At 50.0% G+C, this 23,304-nt stretch overlaps 5 protein-coding genes across 5 annotated transcripts; 3 read left to right on the forward strand and 2 right to left on the reverse strand.

Moving 5' to 3' along the window:
* Positions 1-41: 41 nt before the first annotated feature.
* GUITHDRAFT_103622 (hypothetical protein) lies at positions 42-1,013 on the forward strand (the record flags this gene model as incomplete). Its single annotated transcript, XM_005837312.1, has 8 exons — positions 42-119; positions 166-223; positions 276-328; positions 379-411; positions 466-605; positions 659-764; positions 819-865; positions 911-1,013. 8 exons carry the CDS (start codon positions 42-44, stop codon positions 1,011-1,013), a joined length of 618 nt encoding a protein of 205 aa, XP_005837369.1.
* A 299-nt stretch (positions 1,014-1,312) lies between these two features.
* Positions 1,313-6,143, reverse strand: GUITHDRAFT_135079 (hypothetical protein; the record flags this gene model as incomplete). The annotated part of the gene is made up of 14 exons (XM_005837313.1): positions 1,313-1,689; positions 1,733-2,016; positions 2,256-2,428; positions 2,470-2,959; positions 3,003-3,165; positions 3,227-3,499; positions 3,550-4,087; positions 4,179-4,232; positions 4,627-4,761; positions 4,811-4,933; positions 5,253-5,376; positions 5,423-5,562; positions 5,610-5,757; positions 5,803-6,143. The coding sequence occupies 14 exons, from the start codon at positions 6,141-6,143 to the stop codon at positions 1,313-1,315; spliced, it is 3,363 nt and encodes a 1,120-aa protein (XP_005837370.1).
* Positions 6,144-6,440: 297 nt separating this feature from the next.
* GUITHDRAFT_161778 (hypothetical protein) lies at positions 6,441-7,935 on the forward strand (the record flags this gene model as incomplete). Its single annotated transcript, XM_005837314.1, has 10 exons — positions 6,441-6,733; positions 6,762-6,923; positions 6,971-7,059; positions 7,106-7,158; positions 7,214-7,268; positions 7,309-7,359; positions 7,404-7,461; positions 7,507-7,586; positions 7,641-7,734; positions 7,775-7,935. 10 exons carry the CDS (start codon positions 6,441-6,443, stop codon positions 7,833-7,835), a joined length of 996 nt encoding a protein of 331 aa, XP_005837371.1. The 3' UTR covers positions 7,836-7,935.
* Positions 7,936-7,963: 28 nt separating this feature from the next.
* GUITHDRAFT_135081 (hypothetical protein) lies at positions 7,964-11,023 on the reverse strand (the record flags this gene model as incomplete). The annotated part of the gene is made up of 14 exons (XM_005837315.1): positions 7,964-8,007; positions 8,051-8,161; positions 8,205-8,322; positions 8,369-8,491; positions 8,550-9,332; positions 9,379-9,453; positions 9,503-9,616; positions 9,668-9,745; positions 9,793-9,876; positions 9,925-10,062; positions 10,118-10,201; positions 10,284-10,757; positions 10,811-10,954; positions 11,003-11,023. The coding sequence occupies 14 exons, from the start codon at positions 11,021-11,023 to the stop codon at positions 7,964-7,966; spliced, it is 2,391 nt and encodes a 796-aa protein (XP_005837372.1).
* Positions 11,024-12,385: 1,362 nt separating this feature from the next.
* Positions 12,386-22,632, forward strand: GUITHDRAFT_103626 (hypothetical protein; the record flags this gene model as incomplete). Its single annotated transcript, XM_005837316.1, has 23 exons — positions 12,386-13,888; positions 13,941-15,686; positions 15,740-15,925; positions 16,044-16,991; positions 17,201-18,410; positions 18,562-18,758; positions 18,819-18,888; positions 18,947-18,993; positions 19,042-19,494; positions 19,552-19,595; positions 19,647-20,027; positions 20,078-20,293; positions 20,480-20,964; positions 21,070-21,290; positions 21,336-21,602; positions 21,684-21,737; positions 21,780-21,885; positions 21,935-22,017; positions 22,071-22,157; positions 22,203-22,316; positions 22,363-22,404; positions 22,449-22,500; positions 22,592-22,632. The coding sequence occupies 23 exons, from the start codon at positions 12,386-12,388 to the stop codon at positions 22,630-22,632; spliced, it is 8,553 nt and encodes a 2,850-aa protein (XP_005837373.1).
* Between the last annotated feature and the right edge of the window lie 672 nt (positions 22,633-23,304).

The raw sequence follows: 23,304 nt of genomic DNA on the forward strand, positions 1-23,304 counted from the left end.
TGGTTTCTGTCTAACAGCCATGCATAGGCTTGCGGTTGGCCATGTCAAGGCAGTTTGGCAGCCTCGTGAGGGGACGGTCGCTTGTCGGTGCCTTGAGCAATCTTGTCTTGACAGCTCATGTGAGGCTGGCAGAATCATGATGTGAAACACTTACCATGTTCCCAGGCCCCCATCAGCAGCGTTGGGTTTTGTCGCGGTATGGCGTCAAAAAAAAAGGAGAAAGGTTCGATTGTTGACACGATGAAATGAAAGATGGTGATCCGCTTCAACTCCAGGAAAAAAGAAAGAGAAGAAAGTTCTTTACAATCCGACCTTGCCCTCCGTGCCGGTGCTAGATGCTCTTTCGTCACATAGATGGTGCTGATGCTTGTTTGAAAGGAACGACGACAGCAAATGACTATGTACAAATGGGTACCCTTATCTGCATTTTGACATTGGAGGAAAGTCTGAATTTGCATTCAACAGCAAGTGCACGACCTTCGCGTGCAGTATCGCAACGAAATTACAGAAAAGCTTGAAGCAAAGAGAGCTGCAGAAGCAGCGAAAGAGGAACAGCGTCAAAAGGAATTGGAAGCAAAGAACGCTGAGATCCTGAGGACAAGACAGTGAGTTGTCTGTTACCAGATATGCTGGGTGCCTGACCTGTCTGTGCCTCCAGGGAGAAGGCTAAGCGTGCTTACGAAGCCTTGCTTTTGGCGAGAGCAGAGAGGGCAAAGGCTGCGATAGAGGCTCGTGAAAGGTTTGAAGCTCGAGGACAGCGACTGGTAATGCTCGAGCTGTTCATCCAGACCTCTCCTTTCCTAACCCGTTGTCTGCAGATTGAACGCGCCCGAAGCAAACTTGCCCATAGCTCTCTAGAAGCGATGTAATAATTGCCCGGCTCTTGTTCTTGCTCTCACTCAATGTACAGGAGTTGGGCGATTTCTGCCGATGATGCAGAAAATATGATCCAGGCAAGCGAACGAAAGGCTACTCGCTGGTCAGTTGACTATGTTGACAGGAGGCAATCATGAATCCCTCGACTCCTAGTTTCGACAACAGGGTCAGAAGATGAGAACAGAGAAACAAGATGTTTGCTGAGGATTTGCCCTTGTCCGGAGGATGACAGTAAATGCAGAGCATTGATCCTTGATCTTCCTTTGTCCATCATTACGATTCCTCTTTCTCTTCTGTGGGTGGGCATGTTGGGAATGATTTGTTTCAGCTGTCTTTTTCTTTATGGGGGAAAGTCCAACATACACAACAAAACATTCAACGAATCTGACCTGAATTCACACCTTCTAAGAATCTCATTATTTGCCTTGAATTTGCGTCAGATCACTACAAAGTCGTGTTCTGATTTCCTGGCTGCTTCATCAAGATTTTCAAAGTTTTGTTGAAACTCAGCAAGGAAACTGTCGAAAAGAAAACTTCTTCGTTTTTCCTTCAAACTGGATTCGCTTGATCTTTGCGGGCACGAAGCGACAGGCGGTCGCCTCGGCTTGCGAGTTCTTCGAGTCTTCTCCTCCTCCACTTGCTTGGCAGAAGTCTTCTCGCCCTCTCCCGCATGTGAAGAACGATGAGCTTCGAGACTCGCCTCTCCTTGTTCGCGTTTGGTTGGTGGAAGGTAGTCGGGAAGAATAGAGCTCTGATGACGAGACCACTTGAAGTCCCTCCGAGCATCTCCCTTGTCTTCAACCTTGACGTCGTCTGCATCAACATGTCAGACCAACACAACGAGATTTGTTCTCACCTGAGATGAACTTGAGGAGGCGATGCGACTCAGAACTCTTTCCGTGACTTTCATGAGCGTCATTAGGGACACGTTTCTCCTTCAGCTTCTCAACTAACGGACTAAGACCAACCTCGCGGTGGACAAGTGACAGTCTGAAACTTTTGACCTCTTTTGGTTTGACAGTAGATGACTCTGCTGCCATTGAGTTCACCTCGACAGCCTTGTCACAAGCTTGGAGATTCTTCTTGTTGAGCTTAAGTCTCAGAAGCCACTTCTTCAATCTCAATGAGAGGTGAATCCATCTTGAAGAAATCATCATCATCCTCGCTTCGTCCTCTTCTCGCTCGCTCTCATTCCCGTTGCTCTCCTTCTTCGCCTTTCGCTCCTGCGACTCTTTCACAAGGGAGTTTAGGGTTTAGGGTTTAGGGCAACGTCACCAGCATCTGGGCAGCCTGTGATTCTGGGATTGCAGGACGGGACCCCTGACCGAACACTCTTTCTCTCCGCGTCAATTTGACGCGTCACAACAGACGCTCGTCACCTTGCAAGGTGCCGGATGTGCCCGATGCCCATGCCCACGTTGCATCCTCCGACTCCCGTCCCCTCTCCCACCCCCTCCGTCCCCAAGTGCACCTGCCCCATCAGGCCCTTCCAGCTCGCGTCCGACTCGGAGGATCCAAGGCCAATGACCTCGCAGAACTCATCGAAGGAAATCTGAAAGCAGTCAGAGGAGAAGGAGAGGCAGCAGCTGCGACCTGCCCGCTTCCGTCCCTGTCAGCGACCTGCATGATGCGAATCGCCTCCTCCTCGCTGACTGCCGTCTCCATGAGAGCAAGTAGCTCCATCAGCTCCTCAAATTCGATGCTTCCAGAATGATCCCTGGCATGCGCGTCAGAGGAAAGAGACGTGGAGAGATCAGGGCACTTGTCAAACTGGTCGAACACTTGCTGTGCGTGCTTTCTCGGGTCCTGTTTGCCCTGTATAGCTTTGTGCTTCCTCTTCACCTTGCGGTCAAGACTGGTTTGCCTCTCGTGCTTGTCAAGGCAGTCACAGATGGTGAAGAAGGTGGAAGACTTGGGCAGGCAGGAGGGGAAGACTGCGTGTCCCTTCATGTGCCATGCAGGTTTCATGCAAGGACGGTCGCACTCCACCCTCCTCTCGCACTTGCCCCCGCAGACCGTGTGCTCCGCACAGTAGCAGTTCTCATGAATCTTCTTCCTCTCAGAGTTCGCAGTCATGATGCATCTATGTTGATCGTCAACTCTGCTCGCACTCAGCATGTTGTCACCGGAAGTCGCAACCTGCATGGCTGCACTTGTTTGCACATCGACCGATGTTCTTCTTCTCGTCGATATGCTCGCCCCCGCAAACATGCATCCCATCATGCCTGCGCATCCCCGGCAAGATCGCCATCCCGCACACCACTCTCGCGAACTTGGCGCCATTCTTCGCTGAGGCAAGAATCATTGGTTGTGTTCGGAGGGGACTGCGCAGTCGCGCAACCATGTTCACCTGCTTGTTGTCCGGTCCTGCACAGGTCGCACGCTTCATGACATGAGTGCGTCCCCGAGCACTGGTGCATCGCGTCATCCTGATTCTGCGAGCCAGTCAAGAGGATCGAGATGACGTGGCTGCTTGCCGAGTGGAAGTGATCGAAGTGCGAACATTTCTCGTCACAAGACGGCATGGAGCAGCGAGCTACGCAGCCCTTGGAGGACTGAAGGCAGCGATGGCGTGAAGAAGCCGTGTGGGACTTATCTTCTTCCAGCGTCTGACAGCATCGACCTGCAAAGACCCCATGAGATGAGAGTGGAGCAGCTGCCACCGTCTCTCACTGTCACATCCCACAGCACTGCAAGTCTCAGGACAGGCATGCTTGAGCTTGTGGCAGAGATGTCGCGTGTGATTCTTCGCGTGATGGTCCTTGACGTCGCACAGCTCCTTGCAACCTGGCATCTTCGATCGCCCTGTTAGAACGAACAGCATGCAGAGGCGAGGCAGGCGATACATCACAAGGCAGGAGGCATTGCGAGTATCCGCAATCATGACAACCATCCTCATCGTGTTCATCTCGCTGTGTCTTGCAGCTCTGGAGGCAGCCAGGAGCTGAGCATTTGTGTCGACAAGGATGATCGCCGGAGCAGTGATGAGTCTTGGAGAAGTTGCCGTGAAAGTGATTGCGATCACTGCAGATGCTGATGCATCCCGATACTGTACACTTACACCCACAGCCTTCCTTCTGGTCGCAGCTGTGCTGATCCCCGTGCCCATCATCTTTCGGCAGCACGCACCTCCTGGAGCAAGCGACAGCGCTGCAGCGGTTGTCGCACGCGTGGTACCTCCTGCTGAACTGTCAAAGCCGTTGGTCTCAACCTGTCAAAGCCGTTGGTCTCGGCCCCTCTGCTGACCTGCAGTGATGAGTGAAGCTTGCCGTCATCATGTCATGTTGACCATGATGTGATACTTCGCATCCGCACAGCTCGTCGCATCCCGGCACCTCACACGGGTGCGTACATCCCTGCAAGCAGTCAGCTCCTTTGCCTCCTAAGGCATAGCAGACTTGTCCAGCCGTCTTGATGAACATCATTCCTGGAGAGACAAACGATGAGAAACGTTGGCGAGGGAGGTCAGAGAAGAAAACCGAGGAGACGGAGCTTGCGGTCAATCTTGCTGCCTTCCTCCACATGCAAACCTTCACTTCGATCTTCACAAGAGCAGATGTGCGACTGTCTCGCGTCCCGAGCGCACATTCTGTCGCAGCCAACGGCCGAGCAGGTGCGGGAGCAAGGGTGAAACTCAGCGCCACAGTCGTGAAGACCCTCATGGAAGTGATCTCTGACACAGCAGCGATTCAAGCAGCCCTTGATAGCAGCACGTCAGCCCATGGCCTGCTCCCTCTTCCTCAGGTCAACCTTGACGTAACAGGGGTACGGGCAAGTCTTGGAAGCGCAGATACATCCAATGTAATCTAAATTGCTGTTGCGACTGTGAGGCGTGCGAGCACATTGGTTCTCACAGTGAGGCCGCTTGCACGTCCCTGTGCATCGCTGTAGAAACTGAAGATGAGTGGAAGGTACGAGGCTGGGCAGCCATTACCGTCCCTCCCTTCTCTCTTGACTGTCTGTCTTTGCAGTACGTTCCCGGATGCATTATACACACTTGCTTCTCGAAACGAGCGATGGCATTCTCCAGAGTGATTTCGTTCCCGATATGATCGAACTTGACGCCACATTCAAGGCAAGAACACAGCCACCTGATCACATGGAATCACTCAAAGGACGCAATGAGCTTCTAGCTATTGCGCCTGTCGCAGAAGAATGGAAAGAGTCGGACAAGCAGCCTACCCTTCATCTTCGTCGAACGACGGGCATCTGAAGGATTTTTATGTGGGAAAGACATGCATGACTTGACCTGAACACATGTGAAGTTCCAACCAGACATCTTCACTTTGGCTCTCAGCATGTTGATCATGCTCCATGGTTGGTAACAATGTGGTCTACAATGGCAGTGAGACTTGTCATCAGCTATCTTCACTTACCGTAGCTAGAACTTCTTTCTGAGCATCACTGTGAAACACGTCGGTGAGTTCAAAAGTGATCTTCGGTTGGACAATGTCGCTGGCATCCAGTTGGATATGAAAGGGCTTGTCTAATCCTTCCCACCTTGAACTCTCGTCAGCCCATGAGCAAGCAAGAGAAACTCTCTCACCTCGGGTTTAGCGGATCATAGGATCGTTTGGTTGTGAACTCAGAGTCCTTGTATCTCAATCTCGTGTAACAACTGACTCCTGTTGTGCGATTCCCTTGCAACGATGCTTGAAGCACCTGAACGCTCAGAGCGTCTAAGATCTAACGATGGGAATAAGTGAAGAGGCAGAGAAGAAGCAAAAACGCACTTTGCTTCTTTCCATCTTGGGGACTTGGATGGGAACATGAGGTCCCCGCTGACAGCCCCACCTGTATTCTCCTTCCAACACTTTCTGGTCCAGGGAGGAATCCTCATACCCTGACGAACGGCAGCAAGTCCAAATGGTACCTCCAAACCTTGCGAGCAATATGAGAAAAGCAACATGCATGAAGCAGAAAGACCTGCTTGTCTCTAGCGTCCCAGGGTGGAACAAGCACGCTTCGTCTTTATCTGCTGTGTATCCCTTGTGCTTGCCCGTTACAAGATTGAAATGTTGTCCACACTGCGCGCATCGAGGTTTCTTGATGTTATGACCAGTTGCTTGAGTGCATCCAATGTCATTCGCATTGATCTTTCGACAACATGACCACATTCCCTTGAAGACGTCTGCTTGCATCATGTGTAACACCGCTGGGTTGGCCCGCTCGAACTTGAACTTGCCCTCCATGACGCCGGAGAAGCATTCTCTTTGTTGGAACATAGCATCTGCAGAGGTCAACAGTCTTCGTTTCCTCGCCGCCATCTTTACAGCCGCGGCTGCTGCGATTGCATCTCGTGCAGGGTCTTCTAGCTCAACTGTGGAGGCTCTTCTTCTGAGTTCGACATGCTTCCCCACATTGAGGCTCAAGGTGCTTCTCCTCCCTGAGCTGTCTGGGGGTTGAGGGGCCTGCCATGCAGCCGCTACCGGCATCCCCGACATATGCTAGTCAACTCCTTTCAACTCCCCTTCCAAGGTTTGTTTATCAAAACCCGGTTTAGGTTCAATCGTTTAGTTAGATGTTCGACTCGATTCGATTCGATTCACTCAAAATTCGCCATCATGCCGCCCCGAGCAATCCCGGGCCTTGTGTGCATGGCCAACGTGCAGGAGGGTAGAGACGCGAAGAAGCTGCGAGCCATGGCAGAAGCCGCTTCCTCCATCCCTCGTGCCTGGCTGCTACGTGTCTTCTCGGATAGAACTTTCCACCGGAGCGGATTTTGCCTCGCTGGAGCTCCAGATGCAGTGGGAAATGCGGCGATCGCGCTGTCGAGACGAGCAGCCGAATATATCGATCTCACATCGTCTGAGCGGGCAGAAGACAAGTATGAAGATGTTGGCTCTCATGTTGGCGAGTATGTCTGACCTCTCCTTCTCGGCAAGGTCTGCGCATCACCACGTGGGGGCAGTGGACCTTCTGCCGTTCCATCCTATCGGGGCAGCAACCATGGAGGATGCTGCCGAGGTTGCTCGAAGAGTTTCAAAGACACTCGGAGAAGAGATGGGTCTCTCAGTCCTCACTTACGGGCACGCACACCCCACTCGGTTTCTGTACCTCCTTGTTTACAGAGCAGGACTGAAAAGCCTGGCAGGAGGTCTCTGGTGCAACTGAGGAAGCAGACGAGCTTCTTCAAGCGAGGTCCTCATGCCCTGCATGCGAGCAGCCATGCTGTCTCCTCAGGTTCCTCTTGTCGTCTGCTAAACGGCATGCACTGAGATTCCAAGAGAAGTGAAGCCTGACTTCGGGCCCGAGGTGCCGGATCAACGACGAGGCATAACTGTGAGATCTCTTGTCACGTTGAACTCACAGTCGCGCTTCTCAACATGGGCTCAAGGTCTGTGGAGCCACCGGATACGTGCTGAACTTCAACATCGCGCTAGAGACTACAGGTGAGCCATCGCGTACGCATGGTCGAGTGACGCTTTGTAGACCTGCAGGAGGCGATGCAGATAGCGAAGGCGATTCGAGGAAGCAACACAGGAGCGACGACTTGCAGTCTTGAGGAGATGTGACAGGAGCTGCAGGGGGCTTGCCCGGCGTGGAGTCGATGGCGTATGAGCACGCCGGTCCTGACGGTTCGAGGTCTTGTGAGAGACGAATGTAAAGGAGAGCTTGACGGGCAGGAAGGTTGGTAGAGGTAGCCTGTAACCTCAGAGAGCCTTCGTCGCAAGAGGGCGGACAAGCTTCTGTCCTCGAGAGAGTCACGGGTAAGGAGGAAGGGGCAAGAGCAAGGGGGGCTGAACCCTCTTGATGTCATGCAGATCTTGCTCGAGCAAAGGGGATCCGCATACTTCACAGCTACTGCACGAACCCCACGCCCGAAGAGCTGGAAAGCTGGTGGACTAGCGACAAGAGGTAGCAGCCTCACCTGTGGGTGTGTATGACGCAGCAGCAGCAGCTCACAGACGTGGGAGTGGAGAGTTCCGCCAGGAGAAGAAAACTTTGACAAGTCGTAGGGAAACAAAGGAGGTGTGATCAGATGGCAAAAAACTCAACATCTTCATTGCATGCATAGAGCGCTTGTGACGCATAATTTGAAACAAAAGACCACGAAGGAATCGGTGGACCGTCATTCTCCTCACGACTAGTAGTAGTATCCTCCTCCCGACCGCCGATCGCCTGCCGAGCCTGAGAGGAAGTTGAGTAGGACCATGGGGCACACCAGACTTACCTCCAGAGTTTCTGTCGCCAGAGTTTCTGTCGCCGATATTCATGTCAGACGAGATCTTCTTCTTGATCGCGTCAAGCTCAGAGCCGAGATTCTTGCGGTAGCCCTCAAGACCTGGCAAGCTTGAGAAAGTTTTCATGACAACTGAGAGTCTTACCAGCGCTGGTCCTCAGGTCAACCTCCAGGCGCTCAGTGACATCTTCCAAGTCACCTCCGAATCGCATCTTGATTTCCTCCATGTCTTCATAGAGCTGCTTCTTTTGCATCTCCAATTCCTTTCGCTCCGTCACCCTACAGTTTGCTCTCACAGTCCACACTCACCTGAATGCTCTGATGATGCACACTCGAGTCTGCCTTGTACGTCTCCACCTCGTGCTCAAGCTTGTCGCGATAAACCTCAAGAGCTTGCTGCTTCTTTCGCTCGGAGGCCAGCTGTCTCCCCACCTGCGTTCAAGTATCGTGGGTTAGCATGGAAGTCCAGCGCCTCCCTCTCTCTGTTCACCTGGTCGAGCTCAGTCACAAGCTTTTGCTTGTACTCTTCGACTCCCAGCCTCATCTTTTCTTCTGCCTCAATCTGTGAATGCATCTGGTCCCGCTCTTGCTCTTCACGGCGGATCTGTGCTTCACGGTCGGCCTTGAGTTGGTTGAAGTCGTCGGTGAGACGGTCCAGAGCTCTTCTCTCCGCTTCTGTCTTGTTGTTCAAGCCTTGCAGCACCTCCGTCAACCTCCTCATGTGCTCCTCCAGCTCAGCGCGAACATGTCGGATGGCGTCAAGCTTGCCTTCCACGTACTCGAGGTCACTTTCAAGTTTGCGCTTGAAGCCTTCAAGGCCGGCAATTGACTTGGACTGAACGCCCAGGCGGAAGTCAACTTCATCCAGCTCAGCCTGCACCTTGGACCTAACGGCTTCGACTTCAGCTTCCAACCTTCCCTTGTCTGCTTCCAAATCCTCGATGGTTGAAGTCATTGCTTCGACTTGAGCATTGATCTCGGACAAGATGTCGCGCAGCCTTCGTTCGGTCATCTCCATCTCCTGATGTGCTTCTTGATTGGCGTCGATCTTCTTCATCAGAACAGCCTCCTCGCCCTCCTCCTCTTTTGCCATGTTGGCCCATTCAATCATCGCAGCTTTTTCCGCCTCGATCTTGTTCTCAACTCCTTCGATATCAGACTTCATGCTGGCAAGCTTTGAGTCTCTTTCCTCCTCCAAGTTTCGCTTGTGTTGAAGCAGTGAGTTCGAGTTCTTCTGCTCAGCATCGATCCGTGCCTTCAACTCAGCCCGCTCCTGTATCAAGCGATGAGCAAATTCTTTTCAAATTGTCTGAAAGGACCTGCAGCAGCTTGCGTTGAAGCTCCTCAAGTTCCAGCCTTCCGTAGCTTTCTACTTCAAGCTTCTCATGAACAACCTACCCAAGCACAGTCACAATCAAAAGTCTCAATTCAAACCCGTCTCACCTGCAACTCAGCATCGATTTTTCCCATGTATTTTTGCATGTGTGACAGCATTCTCTCAGAAGTTGCCAGCTTGCCATTGACCTCATCAATTTCACCCTTGAACACATCGGTAACCTACAAGATCCAAAGGTCAACCAAAGAAGCCACTGTAGTGTTCATAGATACCTCCTTGAACTCGTGCTCCAAGCGAGTCTTCAACATCTCAAGCTCTTGTTTGTTCCTCTTCGACGCAGCTTCATTTGCCTGTATTCCATGAATTAAAAAAAGGTTCCGTGCAAGTCCCGAATCACCTTCAGATCAGCTTTCTTCGCCTGCAAGTTGTCCAGGTATCGATCAAGATGCGATCTAATGTCTGATGCCGCAATAATAGAGCCCTGCGCAGACATATCATCAAATAGAGATTATAACTCAAAACAATAAACCTTGACAAACTCAAGTTGTTCGGACATCTTCCCAGCATGTTGCTGTAGCTTTTCCATGACCTTGCTTTCTGCACCAATCTGCACTCTGACATTCCCGAGGTCAGCCTCAAGCTTCCCAGTTGCTTCCTTCAAGACAACCTGCAAAACAATAAATAACGCCACTTTCCACAAATTGCAGATCAAGAATACTCACTTGCAGCTTTTCTTTGTGTGATTCCAATTCTTTCTTGGCAATTTTCTCTGCTTCCAATTTGCTGATTACCGCTTCGAGCTCCCCCTACACACATCAATGAGACAGCTTGAAGAATGAAACCTGATTGCTAAACGAAAGCAAAAAATTGCAATCCAATGCGAATCACCTCCAATTTCTTTTGGTAAGCCTCCTGCTTCGATTTAAACTTCGTTTCGATGACAAACTTGCGCTTGAGAAATTCTAGCTCTGTGTTGAGAAGCACACCAAATTCCTTCAAACCAGCTGCAATTTGCTCCTCAGCTTTGATCGCTCCTTTAAGCCTGTGCACTTCTTCCTTGAATGAATTCTTGTTGGCCTCCATCTGCGATTCAAGATCTGCCTTGTCCTGCTTGAGTCGTGCGCTTCTTTCCAATTCCGATTCAAGTTTCTTTTCAATCTCCTCGCTTTCAAATTCAAGTTTCTTGATGAATTCTTCCAGTCGCGTCTTGGATTTGACACAAGCTTCGAGGTTGCCTCGCGCTTCCTCAAGACTCTCCAGCAGATATTCCAGCTGATCCTCTTTGTTCCTCTTGAGCTTCGACGTCGCTCCGAGCTTGGCATCGACCTTTTCGACCTTCTTGGCCAAAGCCTTTCGACTTTGCTGGGTTCATACACAATCAGAAGAGCATCAGCGATGCAGTAAAGGAAACTTACTTCCAAATCTTCAATCAGCTTCGACTTGAGCTCCTGCAATTCTTGACGTGCCCTTACGCCTTGATCAAGCTTCGCACTGACAGTCGTGTGCTCGTTGGCGAGCTTTCGTTTGAAGTCTTCCAATGACTCCAAGGCATGACTTGCCTGGACACAGAACTTGTCAACAACACATCCGTGCCATAGAAAATGTACCTCGTAAGAATTGTACGACATGACCAGATTACCTCCAGCAGACCTGAAATTTGATCAGATACGAGCGCCTGGAAATGATGGAACAATTCGAAGGAATATGTTTGTGTTAGATTTTGAGATTTGGGTGGTTCTCTTGGGGTGATCAAGAAAGTGCATTGCGGCATTTTGATCCCAATCACAGAAAAAATAATGTTCAAATAAGCTTCATCGATAACTTGTTATCCATTATGTCGTTCTTCAAACTCAATAAATTCTACCCAATGTTCCTCCGACAAATAATCTAACTGCTATCGTCGTTGGCTGTTCGGATTGATTGACAACTGCATCTCTATCACTACCCCCTATTCATGCTCGATTTGATATCCTTGTTTGCATCCTTGTTCCCGCACTATCTTTGCTGCTATATCTGTCCCTCCTACTCCATCTCCATTCAGAATTCAATGCACAGAGCTTCCCACTGCCCAAATCCCTCACACATCTTCTCTTTACCAACATCTTGTGCTTGTCTGCATCTTTCTCGTACGATGTTGACCTTTCTTCCCTCCCACACTCCCTCCCTTCCTCTCCTACTACACTTGCATCACTGCCCATTCCTTGTTCTTTGTTCTGCATCTGCCGATGTCTCCCGATTTGGGTGCAGAGGATATACAACCCCACCCTACTACTGAACTACCCTACCCCTGGGCTGATGAACGTTCGTATGTGATCACCCTTAATTTCCTGATATTTTGAACCCTATTTCGTACCACCCCTGCCTTGAAGATTCCATAGACCACCCCTTCACAAACACTTCATGAACAAACGAATGTAACGTTTTCAACGCAAGAGAAACGGAAAAAACTGACGGCGACCGACTCGGACGGTACGGCGGTGACCGCCGCCGGGTCACGGCACGGTACCGTACGGCACGGTACCGGCGGCCCGCGGCCGGACTCCGGGCCCGACTCACTCCCGGACCGTCCCAGTGAGCGGGGCCGCCTGGCGCCGGCCCGGCAATCCGAGTCACGGGCAGTTTGGGGAATCATCCGATCGGCGGACAACAATCGGCACTGCGGCAGGATGAACTTGGTTGGTTCTCGCTGTCTGCGACCTCAGACTAGTTACGGTGGCTTGGAGAGCCTCCTGATTGTCCTCGTCCTGATCGTGATTTTTTGATTTACTTTGAGTGACTCAGTGGAGAAGCTGGCAAGGTCAAGACTCCTCTCGACCGTACCGTCGCACCGTCGTGCCGTGCGGCCCGGCCGCCCTGGCACTGAGGCCGACTCAGCGGGCCGCGCTGTGGTCACCGGGTACCGTGGCATTGTAACGGTATGCAACACAGAATTCAACGGCAAGATACGATAACGGTTGTCAATCAGTGTCCTTGGCAATGGCGGGAGAAAAATGAGGACATGGCGACTGTTGTTGCTCATGGCGGCAATAAACGCGATGTCAGCTGCCTCTCCTCCTCCCAACGACAACCTCCAAAATGCAGCTTGGGTCCAGTCGCGCTTCAAGGTATTAGCTAACGGCTCCACATTCGAAATTTCTTCAGGTGTGAACTACTTCACTGATCCCATCCTGTATCAATTTCTTGAGTTGGATGCTGTGGGGTTCAATGTAGATGCGACGATGCAAGCCAACGAGCCTTCACACGGTTCGCATGAAACCGGGTCTTCCGTATGGTGGAAATGGACCTCCACAGTGAATGCCACGATTCAACTGTCTACAGAAGGATCGGATTTCGATACGACAGTCGCGGTGTACATTCCCGTGCCTTGGAACGGAGTTACCGTCGTGAATCAATTTGGAGTAGCGTTGGTGGCGGAAGGAGACGATATCGTATGGAATCAAGTCCTCCAGACAAGAATAAGTTTCCCCGCGTACGCTGGTTCAACCTATCTCATTGCGGTCGGTGGGTTCCGGCAAAGTCAGGGCAGCATTGTCCTCAAAGGAACTGTCTTGCTATCGATACCCGTACCTCCAAGGATAGTAGTGGTTGAGATGCCTCGCTTGTCCTTGGAACGCCTCGGGGCTTCCATCAATGTAACTGTGAATTATTATGACAAATTCACGAAGATCCTTTTGTCTTGCAGCAATCCAGGTTGCCAGGTATTTTACACTCTTGACGGAACTGTTCCTACGGTGCATCATACTGACATGCAAGGGTTTCTACCGCAAGAATCCACCATGTTGTATCAAACTCCAATAGAGATGGGAAACTTCATGGTGCGGGCGATCGCTGTCAAATTTGGTTGGCAGAATTCGCCTGTGATGACTTCCATGCTGTTTCAATTGCAAGTTGCACTGCCGGTGATAGTGCCTAATGGTGGAATCTTTGACGAGGAGGTGATTGTATACCTAGAGACTGCGAGTGACAAGGGAGGTGAAGAGAGGGCCGTCATGCACTACACGTTAGATGGACAAGAGCCCTCTCTGAATTCTTCTCTCTATGTCGGGAAGCTGGTACTCAGAAACATGTCAGACGTCACCATCAGGGTAAAGGCTTGGATCCCCGGGCGATGGGTTCCAGTCGGAAATCCTAAGTGGGTGACCCGCTGGGTCCCTGGATACCACGAGAGCGAAGTAGCCTCCTCCCTCCCTTTGACCGTGCGCCCTAAACTCCCGATGCCCCACGTTCAGATACACGGGGAAGCAGAGACAGTCATCTTGAAAGGTGGCAATCCCAAGCAAGCGAATGACACGTATACAAGAACAGCTACAATTGAGCTGCAAACTCAAGTGGCTGGAGCTTCGTTAAAGTACCTCTCCATGACAAACTCCGGCTCCACAACTTGGATGGATTACTCTGTCCCTTTTAGTGTTGCAAAAGGCAGATACAGATTCCTTTTCAAGGTATCGAAGAAAGGAATGGTCGACAGCGACATTGTGGGAAGAGAATTCGAGGTATCATTGTACTTGAGACGATTTCATGGAGGAATGACAAAGATTATTTCAGGTTCTTCCACAGATTGATATTGTGGACCCTAACATACAGATCTTTAGCTCTGTCCAGCTGAATGAATATCAGTATTACAGCTTCACTCTAACAGCTCCTGGTTCAGACGTGATCGTACAGTCCATAAGCTACATCGGAGCTACAGATGTCTTTGTCACTGCCAAACAGCTTCGCCCTACCTTGAAAAACTCGTCCTTTTGTGCAGTTCTGGATCATGTGGCCGACGGAGTCGCCTCAATAAGAACACTGACCGTCTTACACACGAACAAGAATGTGGGAATAGATGTCATAGTCGACAGGAATTCTTCTTGCCCTCGCTGTCCTTTCAGCACACCATTGATCGTGGGCGTGCGAGGAGCAAGCAGTGTGGCTTCTCAGTTTGCCTTGCGCTTTACAATCGACACAACTCCGATCATCAGCTTGTCAAATTCATTCCAGTACACCGTGAAATACAGAGAGTGGAGTTTCTTCAAGTTGTATATTGACCCTCGCTTTCTGCAGGATACGTGGAGCTATCGTGTTTCTGTGCAGTCAGGAATCAACAACATTCTCAGCCTGCGCGTGTCTGTCCGGCAGGGAGTCAAACCGACAGGATCTTCGCAGGACGAGCTGAGCACCAGCCTTGGGTCTGCCAACGGTCTGTTTGTCTTGCAAGGGAACAACGTCAAGGTCAACACAGAGCTTTGGTACATTGGAGTTCAATTCATCGTAAGATTCGACTCATCTACGAGCACCAGAATCACACTTCGGGTCGAGCCCATAGCAGCAAATATCCAGGGGGTCACAACGATCCAGGACGATTTCGTGCGTTTGCAACAAAAGAATCAGCAGCAGGTCCAGGAAATTTTCCCCAATCAAGAGGTCGCCGGGTCAGTTATGGTTGCAGGTTTTGAGTTCTTCAAACTTCACATCCCTATTTCACAAGCAACTTTGTCACTTTCGCTGCGTGAAGTCGATGGGTTCACAACGGGGCTTCGAGTCTTCATACAACGATCTACTTTGCCCTCTCTTGCGGACTTCATTGATCAGAACATCACCAGCTCACTCCTCTCCAACACTCTTTCCCTATCTCTCCCTGTCGGTAGTTTTATTGACTACTACATCGGTGTCTACGGTTTCTCTTACAACAAGACGGGCTGGCCGACCCCGACTTACAATTTCCTTCTCACCGTTACGATTAGTCAGAGACCCTCTGCCGCCCCGAAACCGTTCATGATGCCGATCACACCCAACTACAGGTTCTTCTATGCAGTGGCGCAACCAAACACGTACTTGTATTTCTCTCTTTTCTTCTCAGAGGCGAACTCCGACCTCCACATTGTCTTGAGAAAGACCGTCGGGTCCTCTAGCATTTTTGTGTCCACCACCAATCCCTATCCCGGCAGGGATCGGAAGGACGTTGGGTGGTTTTCGGACTGGCAGAGCGACGGGGGAATGAGTGTCGATGTGTTTTCTTTCGATCCAGGCTTCAGACTAGGGATGTTCTATGTATCTGTGTTTGCTCATAGCTACCTTGACATGGGTATCGCAGCGTTTGCTGACAAAACTCCAATCAGTTTGGAGCTGGGCAGGACGATCCGTGCGACGGTCAACACGTACTCCTACCTTTACTATCAATACGAGGTGCGTGCAGCACATGTCAATCTCTCGATCATCGCGACCGAGGAGACGAGCGGAAGATACATGACAATGCTCGTCATGCGCGAAAAAATCCCCACGACGACTGAGAACATCTTTGAGTCTAGTGTAAGTCCTCCACAACACTCTTGTCTATCCCTGACTCTGAGTTGTCGAACCAGATACCTGCTGACAACAAGTCCATCGCGTTCTTCCTTAGCAAGCCTTTGCCTGGAAGATACATCGTCATGATTCACTTCTACAAGTTGGGGTACGCAGGACCTGTCCTCACCCACCAGTACACGCTCACTGCTCGCACGGACTTCTACACTCCCTCGACTATTCGAGATGTTCCCGCAAACTTCCAGGTGACACGGAAAAGAGTTGTCTGTCCGTCCGCCTGTCAGTCTCCCTCTCCCTCTCCCTCTCCCACTCCCACTCCCACTCCCTCTCAAACGCGCATGCCGCTGCTCAACAAAATCGCAGGTGCTGCAGTACAAGCGCTGGGAGAACTTGGGGCTGCCGACACCTCCCAGCTGGGATCTTGAGAGGCCGCAAAGTCAGATCTCCTTCCTGAACCTCGGGACGGCGGTGGAGGTTGTGTTACAAGGAGATTCGTGGGTCTACTACAACTGCTACGTTGAAAAGTTCGCGTCAAAACTCTACGTGACCGCCCAGCCGACCGTCTCCGGGCTATCAGCACAGCTCTACATCCAGTACAAGTCCAAGCCCACCCCTGCCCTCTTCCTTCAGCGGTCGATCGCGCCTGATGCCACCGGTACCTACCGCCTGGAGATTGACAACCCATCGACAAAGGACGTCTATGTCATCGGGATACTTGTCACCGCCAAACAGCAGCCGGGCATGCAGCTCGTCCTGTGGGCCGATATCACTCCTGGGGTGCACTTGTACCCTAATGTGACGACCCTCAAGAACTACCTGATCTCATTCAGCGTGCAACCAGCTCTCACCTACCAGTTCTACCAGATCTCTCTGCCCGCAAACCAGATGGACATCAATATTCAGGTCACTCACTTGTCAGGAAAGACTGACATCATCATGTCAAACGTCAACCAGTGGCCGACTCGTGCTAACTACAACCAGTCCGCTCTCGGCTGGTGGCGATCAGAAGTTCAAGTCGGAGGAGGATCTGAGTTGAGCGTGAAGACTTACCAGGACGGCTACAAGATTAACACGACATACTATGTCTCCATCTTCGCGCCTGTGTCTTCCACGTACTACATCCTGGCGAGGTTGGACTTTCCTCCTCCTACAATTGGGATAGGAAGTACTTTCAGAGGAGACGTCGCTGTTTTCGCCTTCGCTACCTACAGGTTCTACCCAGAAGGCAGGATCTTGAACAGCCTTGTCTTCATCGTCAAGCTTCAGGCTCCTTTCACTACTGGGCTCACAGTCTATATGAAGATCGGCAAGGTTTAACCTGAAACCCCCCCCCCTCCCCCAAACTCCCTCCTCCTCTTTCTCTTTCCTCCTATTTTTGCTCTTCCTGCCTCCGGTCTTGCTCTCGCCTGTCTGACATTTTCCTTGACTTCACTGTTGTGCTTCACTCTTTCGTCCTCCCCTGAATCATTCCGCCTGCTGTTGTCTCCTCTCTTCCTCTCTGATCTTTAATTGCATCGCAGGTTCCGACACTTCAGGATTATGACATGATCGTTGAGACGTGTAACGAATACGGGGAGTACATCCTCATCATTCCATACCCGCAGATCAGCAGCGTCTTCTTCGTGGGCATGTTCGGCCTGCAGAAGAACCTCTTGCTCTCAACAGAGAACTACCAATTTCTCGGTCAACTCATCACAGGAGAGGATTTCAAGAGGTACCGCAGCAGTTCCTTCCACCTCCTCCCCCCTGCACCGGAGGTCAACTTGACGTCTCCTCCTCCTCTGCTGCCCCCCGACACGTCGCTCTCAAGCATGGCGCGCAACGACGGATCCTGGATCTTCCTGAGGGTTCAAGTGGCTGAGAGGATGAGGATAAATGCACACGTTGACTTGGGTGTCGGCAATGCAATCAACATGTCAGCCATGAATATCTCCAGCACAACCTTGACGACCAACAGCTCGATCCTCAATGTCACTTCCAACATCAGCAGCAATTCCTCGTCACCCGTCAATCTTCCTGCTCGCGCTTTCTTGCTCGTGAGAAGAGACGGTCCCCCTTACCGCGTGCTTCCTCCAAGTAACACATCGCAGCTTGACAAGTTTATTTTCGATTTTTGTGCTGTAGACGCCAAAGGAATATGTCTTGCGGCACAGGATGTGGAGCTTGAGTTGGACCCTCCCTCGATGACTTCGAATCAGACCTCATGGTACATCGGGGTGTATGTTGTTGGTTGCAGGACGAGGGAGCAATGTTCATCTTGGGGGTTGTTGTCAAGTTCGTTTCAAGATTGCTTCTGCACACACAACCAATCTGTTGCCTATAACATCACAATCAGTTCGACGAGGGTGAATCGTTTTCCTGTGCACTTGATGTTGAATCCGACCAATGTTGGCAACATCAGCTCACCCTTTGACACATGTCGGTATTACAAGTACAGCTTCGTCGGAAACAAAATCATAGTCCTCACGATCTCCTTGGTTACAGGAAGAGCAACCATCTTCGCCTCTTCTGAGATTCCTTTCCCTTCCAGATCTCACAATGGCACTCTGCTTTCCTCCGAGAGCGTCACCGGTAACCCAACGCTCACTGCGGAAATCGATGGAAAGAATGCGGAGAACTTCTTCTACGTGGGAGTTTGCACGGAAACGTTTGCTGCCTATCAGCTGAGGAGTTATGTAACCGAACGGCTCATTCATGTTAGGCTGAACATGAAATACTCCGGCAGACTAGGTGATGACGATCGAAATCAATTATGCATGAGAGGATATTGATGTAGATGATGTAGATGATGTAGGTAGGGTAATGATGATTTCGATGCTGATGATTATGCCACTGACTATCGATATTCGCGTTGATGACAAACATGACTGTTTTTCCTCAGAGCTGAATAAGATCGTTCCTTCAAACTCGTTCATCATCGATGGAGATGCTCATTTAGGACGGAGAATATCCATCCGTGTCAAACCAGTGAACACAGCATGTGACGGTAGACTCTGCAACGACCTTCTCTGTTGTTCCGGTCGAAATCCTTTCAGTGGCTTTCAAGTTCTACTGAACAAAGACCATCCTGCAACTTTGGTAAATCAATTACCCGAAGATATTCCTAACATACATGACGGTGTTTGCTCGTGTGTGCAGTTCTCGGCGAATGATTTTGATGTTAATCGATCTGTACTTTCTGGTCCCAATCGAGATTGCATTGCAACCCGTAAGAAATTCTTGCAAGATGTCGGTCAACATGTATCATGCTGATCTCTTAATTGCAGAGCCTTGCGCGGGTGGAACATGTTGCTCAACGAACTCGACCTACGAGGTGATTAGAAGCGAGATGTAAACGTTGTGTCGGTGACTCCAGGAGCAGTTGATTGTGGAAAGTGAGCTGTTTAAGAGCATCTTCATCAATGTTCGAGCTGCTCCTCAGTCTTACAACTTGTCTCGTTATACCGATACCTTTGAGATCACCGTCGACTTCGTGGAATTCCAACCCCCTCCCGTCTCCAACGCCACCCAATCGCTACTCGATCATTATTCTTTTCAGGTTGTCGATGGACAGCAGAACCTGGAGAAAACAAGGGTTCCATGGAAACAAGTTGACAACAATTCCGTCTTGAAAGACAAGGAAAGCATCTCATATGTTGCGTCCACGATGCTGATTGCCTTGCAGGTTGAGTATTCACGATGGAACCTGTATCGATTTTTCTCCTCAGTCAATGGGATGTTGTCACTGCAGGTCAAACAGGACTTAGGATCGGGTGGGATGGTGCTGAAGGTGAAGAAGAAGACTCCTCCTCTGCCTCTGGCATCTCCTCCCGCGGTTAGTTCTACACCCTGCGACTTGACACGTTCTTCTAACCTGTGATGATATTACTAGAACTGTTCGTTGCTAGAACTTTATTTTCCAGGCAACAACTGCAGGTAACACATCTTGACAGCACATCCACTTTCGCTTCTCACTGGTAATCACAGTGATGGTATACAAGAAAGCAACGATGTTTCTTGTTACGGGGCCGAAGGGAACAGGCTGAGAATGCTGAATGAGATCAGAATTCCTGCGATCTCGGATAATCCGGCTGATGGAGCGTTTGTTTCTTGTCAAGTTCTGACCAGTCAGAGTGAAGAAGTTTTCTTTGCCATCTTCGGAGAGATTGAAGTGTTTTCTCCCTACTCGTACGAAATGACGTTCGATTTCAAGAAGAAAACGGACTTTGGGCGTGAAGTGACTTGTACCAACATGTCGGTCGGCTCATCCTTCAATGGATCTCTTCTACAAACAGAGATGAAACTGCTCTACATCTCAAACATCTCGCCTGACATGGACATTGACATCATCTTATCTACATCACTCAAGTGAGAACCAGGTTGCTTCCAGTCTCTCCATGTTTCTGATGTTATGGCAGCGCCAAGTACGGGAGATGCTCTTACGGAGAAACTGATGGGATGAGTTGCTTCATGGTCAAACTCCCTCCGCCGGATCTTCAATGCCAGTCTGTCAGTGCAGCCTGGACGGACAGCAGGGGCGACGCATGTCAGCAGTACGAAGAAGAGCCGTCTCGATGTCAGTTTGCTTCTTTCTTTGCAAACGCGTCGAGAGACGCGTCGGTAGAGTGCTGCGGGTGCGGTGGTGGAAAACGTTCTGATTTCACGAGGATTCCAGACAGTTTGCTGCCCTGTCGGGGCTGTCTCATTGAGAGAGGATGGAAATATACAGGAGATACCATCTTCTTCTCTCGTTTCAACCTCACCAGCGAGTGGACAAACTGCAGTTTGTTCACTTGGAGTCACTTGCTAACGGTTGCAAGGTCAAACTTGACCTGCGTCTCAACCGTCACCAACAGGTTGAACGACGCGTTCTTGACTCATCATGAAGTCGACCTCATCTCGGTAGACAGCGAAGCTGAATGCTGCGATCTTTGCAGGAACAATTCCTTATGCACTCACTGGACTATGACCTACGACAGCGTTTGCCTCCGATGCGACAACCAGCACTCTGCTATGGATTTCATTGATATTCTTAATAAGCAAAAGGCCTCGAGCTTGCAAGAATCGGCAATCCTCAACATCTCTCGGGCTCCTCGTTGCTTCTCTACAAGGTCGTTTGGATGTTGCCGCATGTTGAACGCAACTCAGCAAGTCGTCGATGCAACTCGCGTCACCGACGTCAAGAGCACTTCTGGTGCGTTTGGACGATGCGTGCAGACAGAAAACGGTCATGTCGTGATGAAGTGGACGAATACACAAGATTGCAATTCCACCAGTGCTGACAGCATGAAACATCCAATTATAGGTGCCTTCAGTTGCCCCTTCCTCTCCTGCTTTCTCCCCCTCCGCTGTTTCCTTAGTCTTTCCTCCTCGTGCTTCTGCTTTTGTTATCCTCTAACACAGTCAGTAGGATCCCTGGAGGCTCAGGCTGGGCAGCAGCAGGACGACCGTCAGCTGTTCTCATATGCGGGGAGCGAAGCGACAGCGACATGTCTGATGATGTGGAACGGGACAAGCGTTGACCTGAGAGACGGATCGCGAACAGAAGCTAGTCCGACATGCTTGAATTGGTCTTGGAAGACTATCTCTCTTATTTCCAGTCTACAGCACGTCAAGATGTGCCTGGCAAATGTATGATCGCCAGTTTGACTTCAGTCAGGTTGACAGCATTGACAGATTGCCGGAGGCTCGACGACTGCAAGAGTTGTACCATGTACAGCGACAGTCTACCGGGTTGTTAGCAATCAGACGATCACGTTGAAATTTGTGAATTCAGAGGATTTGGTGGATCGATCGATGCTCGAGTGGGATGTGCGATCAAACAGCATCGTCTCTTCTTCTGCTCTCTGCCTGTCTGTCCGCAAGACTGATAACAGGATGGAAGTCACCAACTGCAGCTCTGCTGCGGAACAGTCTTGGACGTTCGACTTCAACAATGGACAGGTATGGAGGTTATTTTGTCTTGTGCAATACTCATTTCGATATTCTCTAACTCTGATCATGCCTTCCTCTTGTTTCAATCAGGTAACAAACTCGTTCACACAACGCTGCTTGACTTCATTTCCTGTTTGTCCGATGGTAAGTCAATGATATCAATCTTCCCATTCTCAACATTGACAGGATGCAAACGAATGGAACTCGGAGTGTGTTTCAGTGAGCTCTGGTTTGACAGCGGAAATCTGCATGCACTCAACGACGTATCAAGTTCAGTCTACCATCCTTGCAGGTTCTCAATTTGACGACTAGAATTTGACATGTCTGATGTTGTTGGACAGACTCTCTGAAGAGAAAAGAACTCTCTTTTCAGCTCACTGCTCTCCTTCCATCCGACTGGACCTTATCAACTTCATATCGACAAGTGTCATTCATTTCATTTTGCATTTCCTCGCGCTCTGACCTGTTCTCGTACAGTCACCAGTTCTCATTCAAGAAGACAGACTGATTGGGATTTACCTGACACCAACAACAGCAGATAAACAGACATTTCGTCTGAAAGTGGTAGATGCTTCGTAGGTTACCTTGAGTCCTCAATTTCTCTTTCAGAATGAGGGCTTCGTGTTTGAGAAGCACTTTGGAATCTACTTGTTCTTGCAAGACAACCTTGCTGATCTCAGGATCGAGACTAAGACACGTGATGCGACGTTGAAGGAAACTTCTGTAATTGATGTCTGTATTCTCATTCACTTCTCACTTGCTGTTGCAGATGTCAAAGGGAGATCTTGTTGGTCTCACAGAAATTGACAAGGTGAATGCGACTAGCTGCAGTTTCTTGTAAACAAAACCTCGCAGAATCTTCGTTCTTTGCAAACGACGGTTCCTCCGGGAGGGTCTCTTGACATCGGTAAGTTATCTTACCATTGCAAACTGTGGGATCGAAACAGAATCTTGTTTTCATGAGAGGCACAAGTATATGTTCATGACTTCATTTCCAGGATTCACTCACTTCAACATCTTATCTGCAATCGAAGTCTGAAACGTTTGTTTTTTAATTTTTGAGGTGATAATGAGACAGGTTGAACTAGGACTTCTTGTCTCTGCAAAACCTTTGGAGGTGCCGAAGAGACCAGAAGAGAATCGATCACCTCTGACATCTTTTGATAGCATATCTTGTCAATGTTCGCTGTCTGGAGCTCGAGGATGGTACTAGAGCAAGAGCACATCAGCGTGTGCGGAAAGCTATTCCCCGGATCATTCACAGTCTGTACGTCTTCCGACATGTTCGACCTAGGAAATCAAGTCTCAAGTCTTATACTTCCAGTCGGGTGATTACCTCTACTTCAATCTTCAATCTTCCATGTTCATGGAAATGTTTTCTTCAGGAGCACCGAGGGATTCGAAGTTTCTATCTCAGCAAACGTTACAGTCCCTTGTCAATTTCGCTTCTCAGTGTTGTCGTCGACAGCGAGACTGAGCTCATCATACCTGTTGACAAGTTACAAGTGGAACAGCAGCATTGTTCGCATGAATCAAACAATCTATGTTGCAGCTTTCAGCGATCTCCTTCTGATCTTCTTGAACCGCACTGAATGTCTCGCCGAGGAACAAACAGTCGAATTTGCCGTTGATGCTTCGGCTCAGGTGAAATAACCATTCTATGTATGTGTTGTTGGCCTATTGTGATGATGACGATGATGACGATGACGAT

Source organism: Guillardia theta, assembly GCF_000315625.1.
Source record: "Guillardia theta CCMP2712 unplaced genomic scaffold GUITHscaffold_14, whole genome shotgun sequence".
NCBI classification, from domain to species: domain Eukaryota; class Cryptophyceae; order Pyrenomonadales; family Geminigeraceae; genus Guillardia; species Guillardia theta.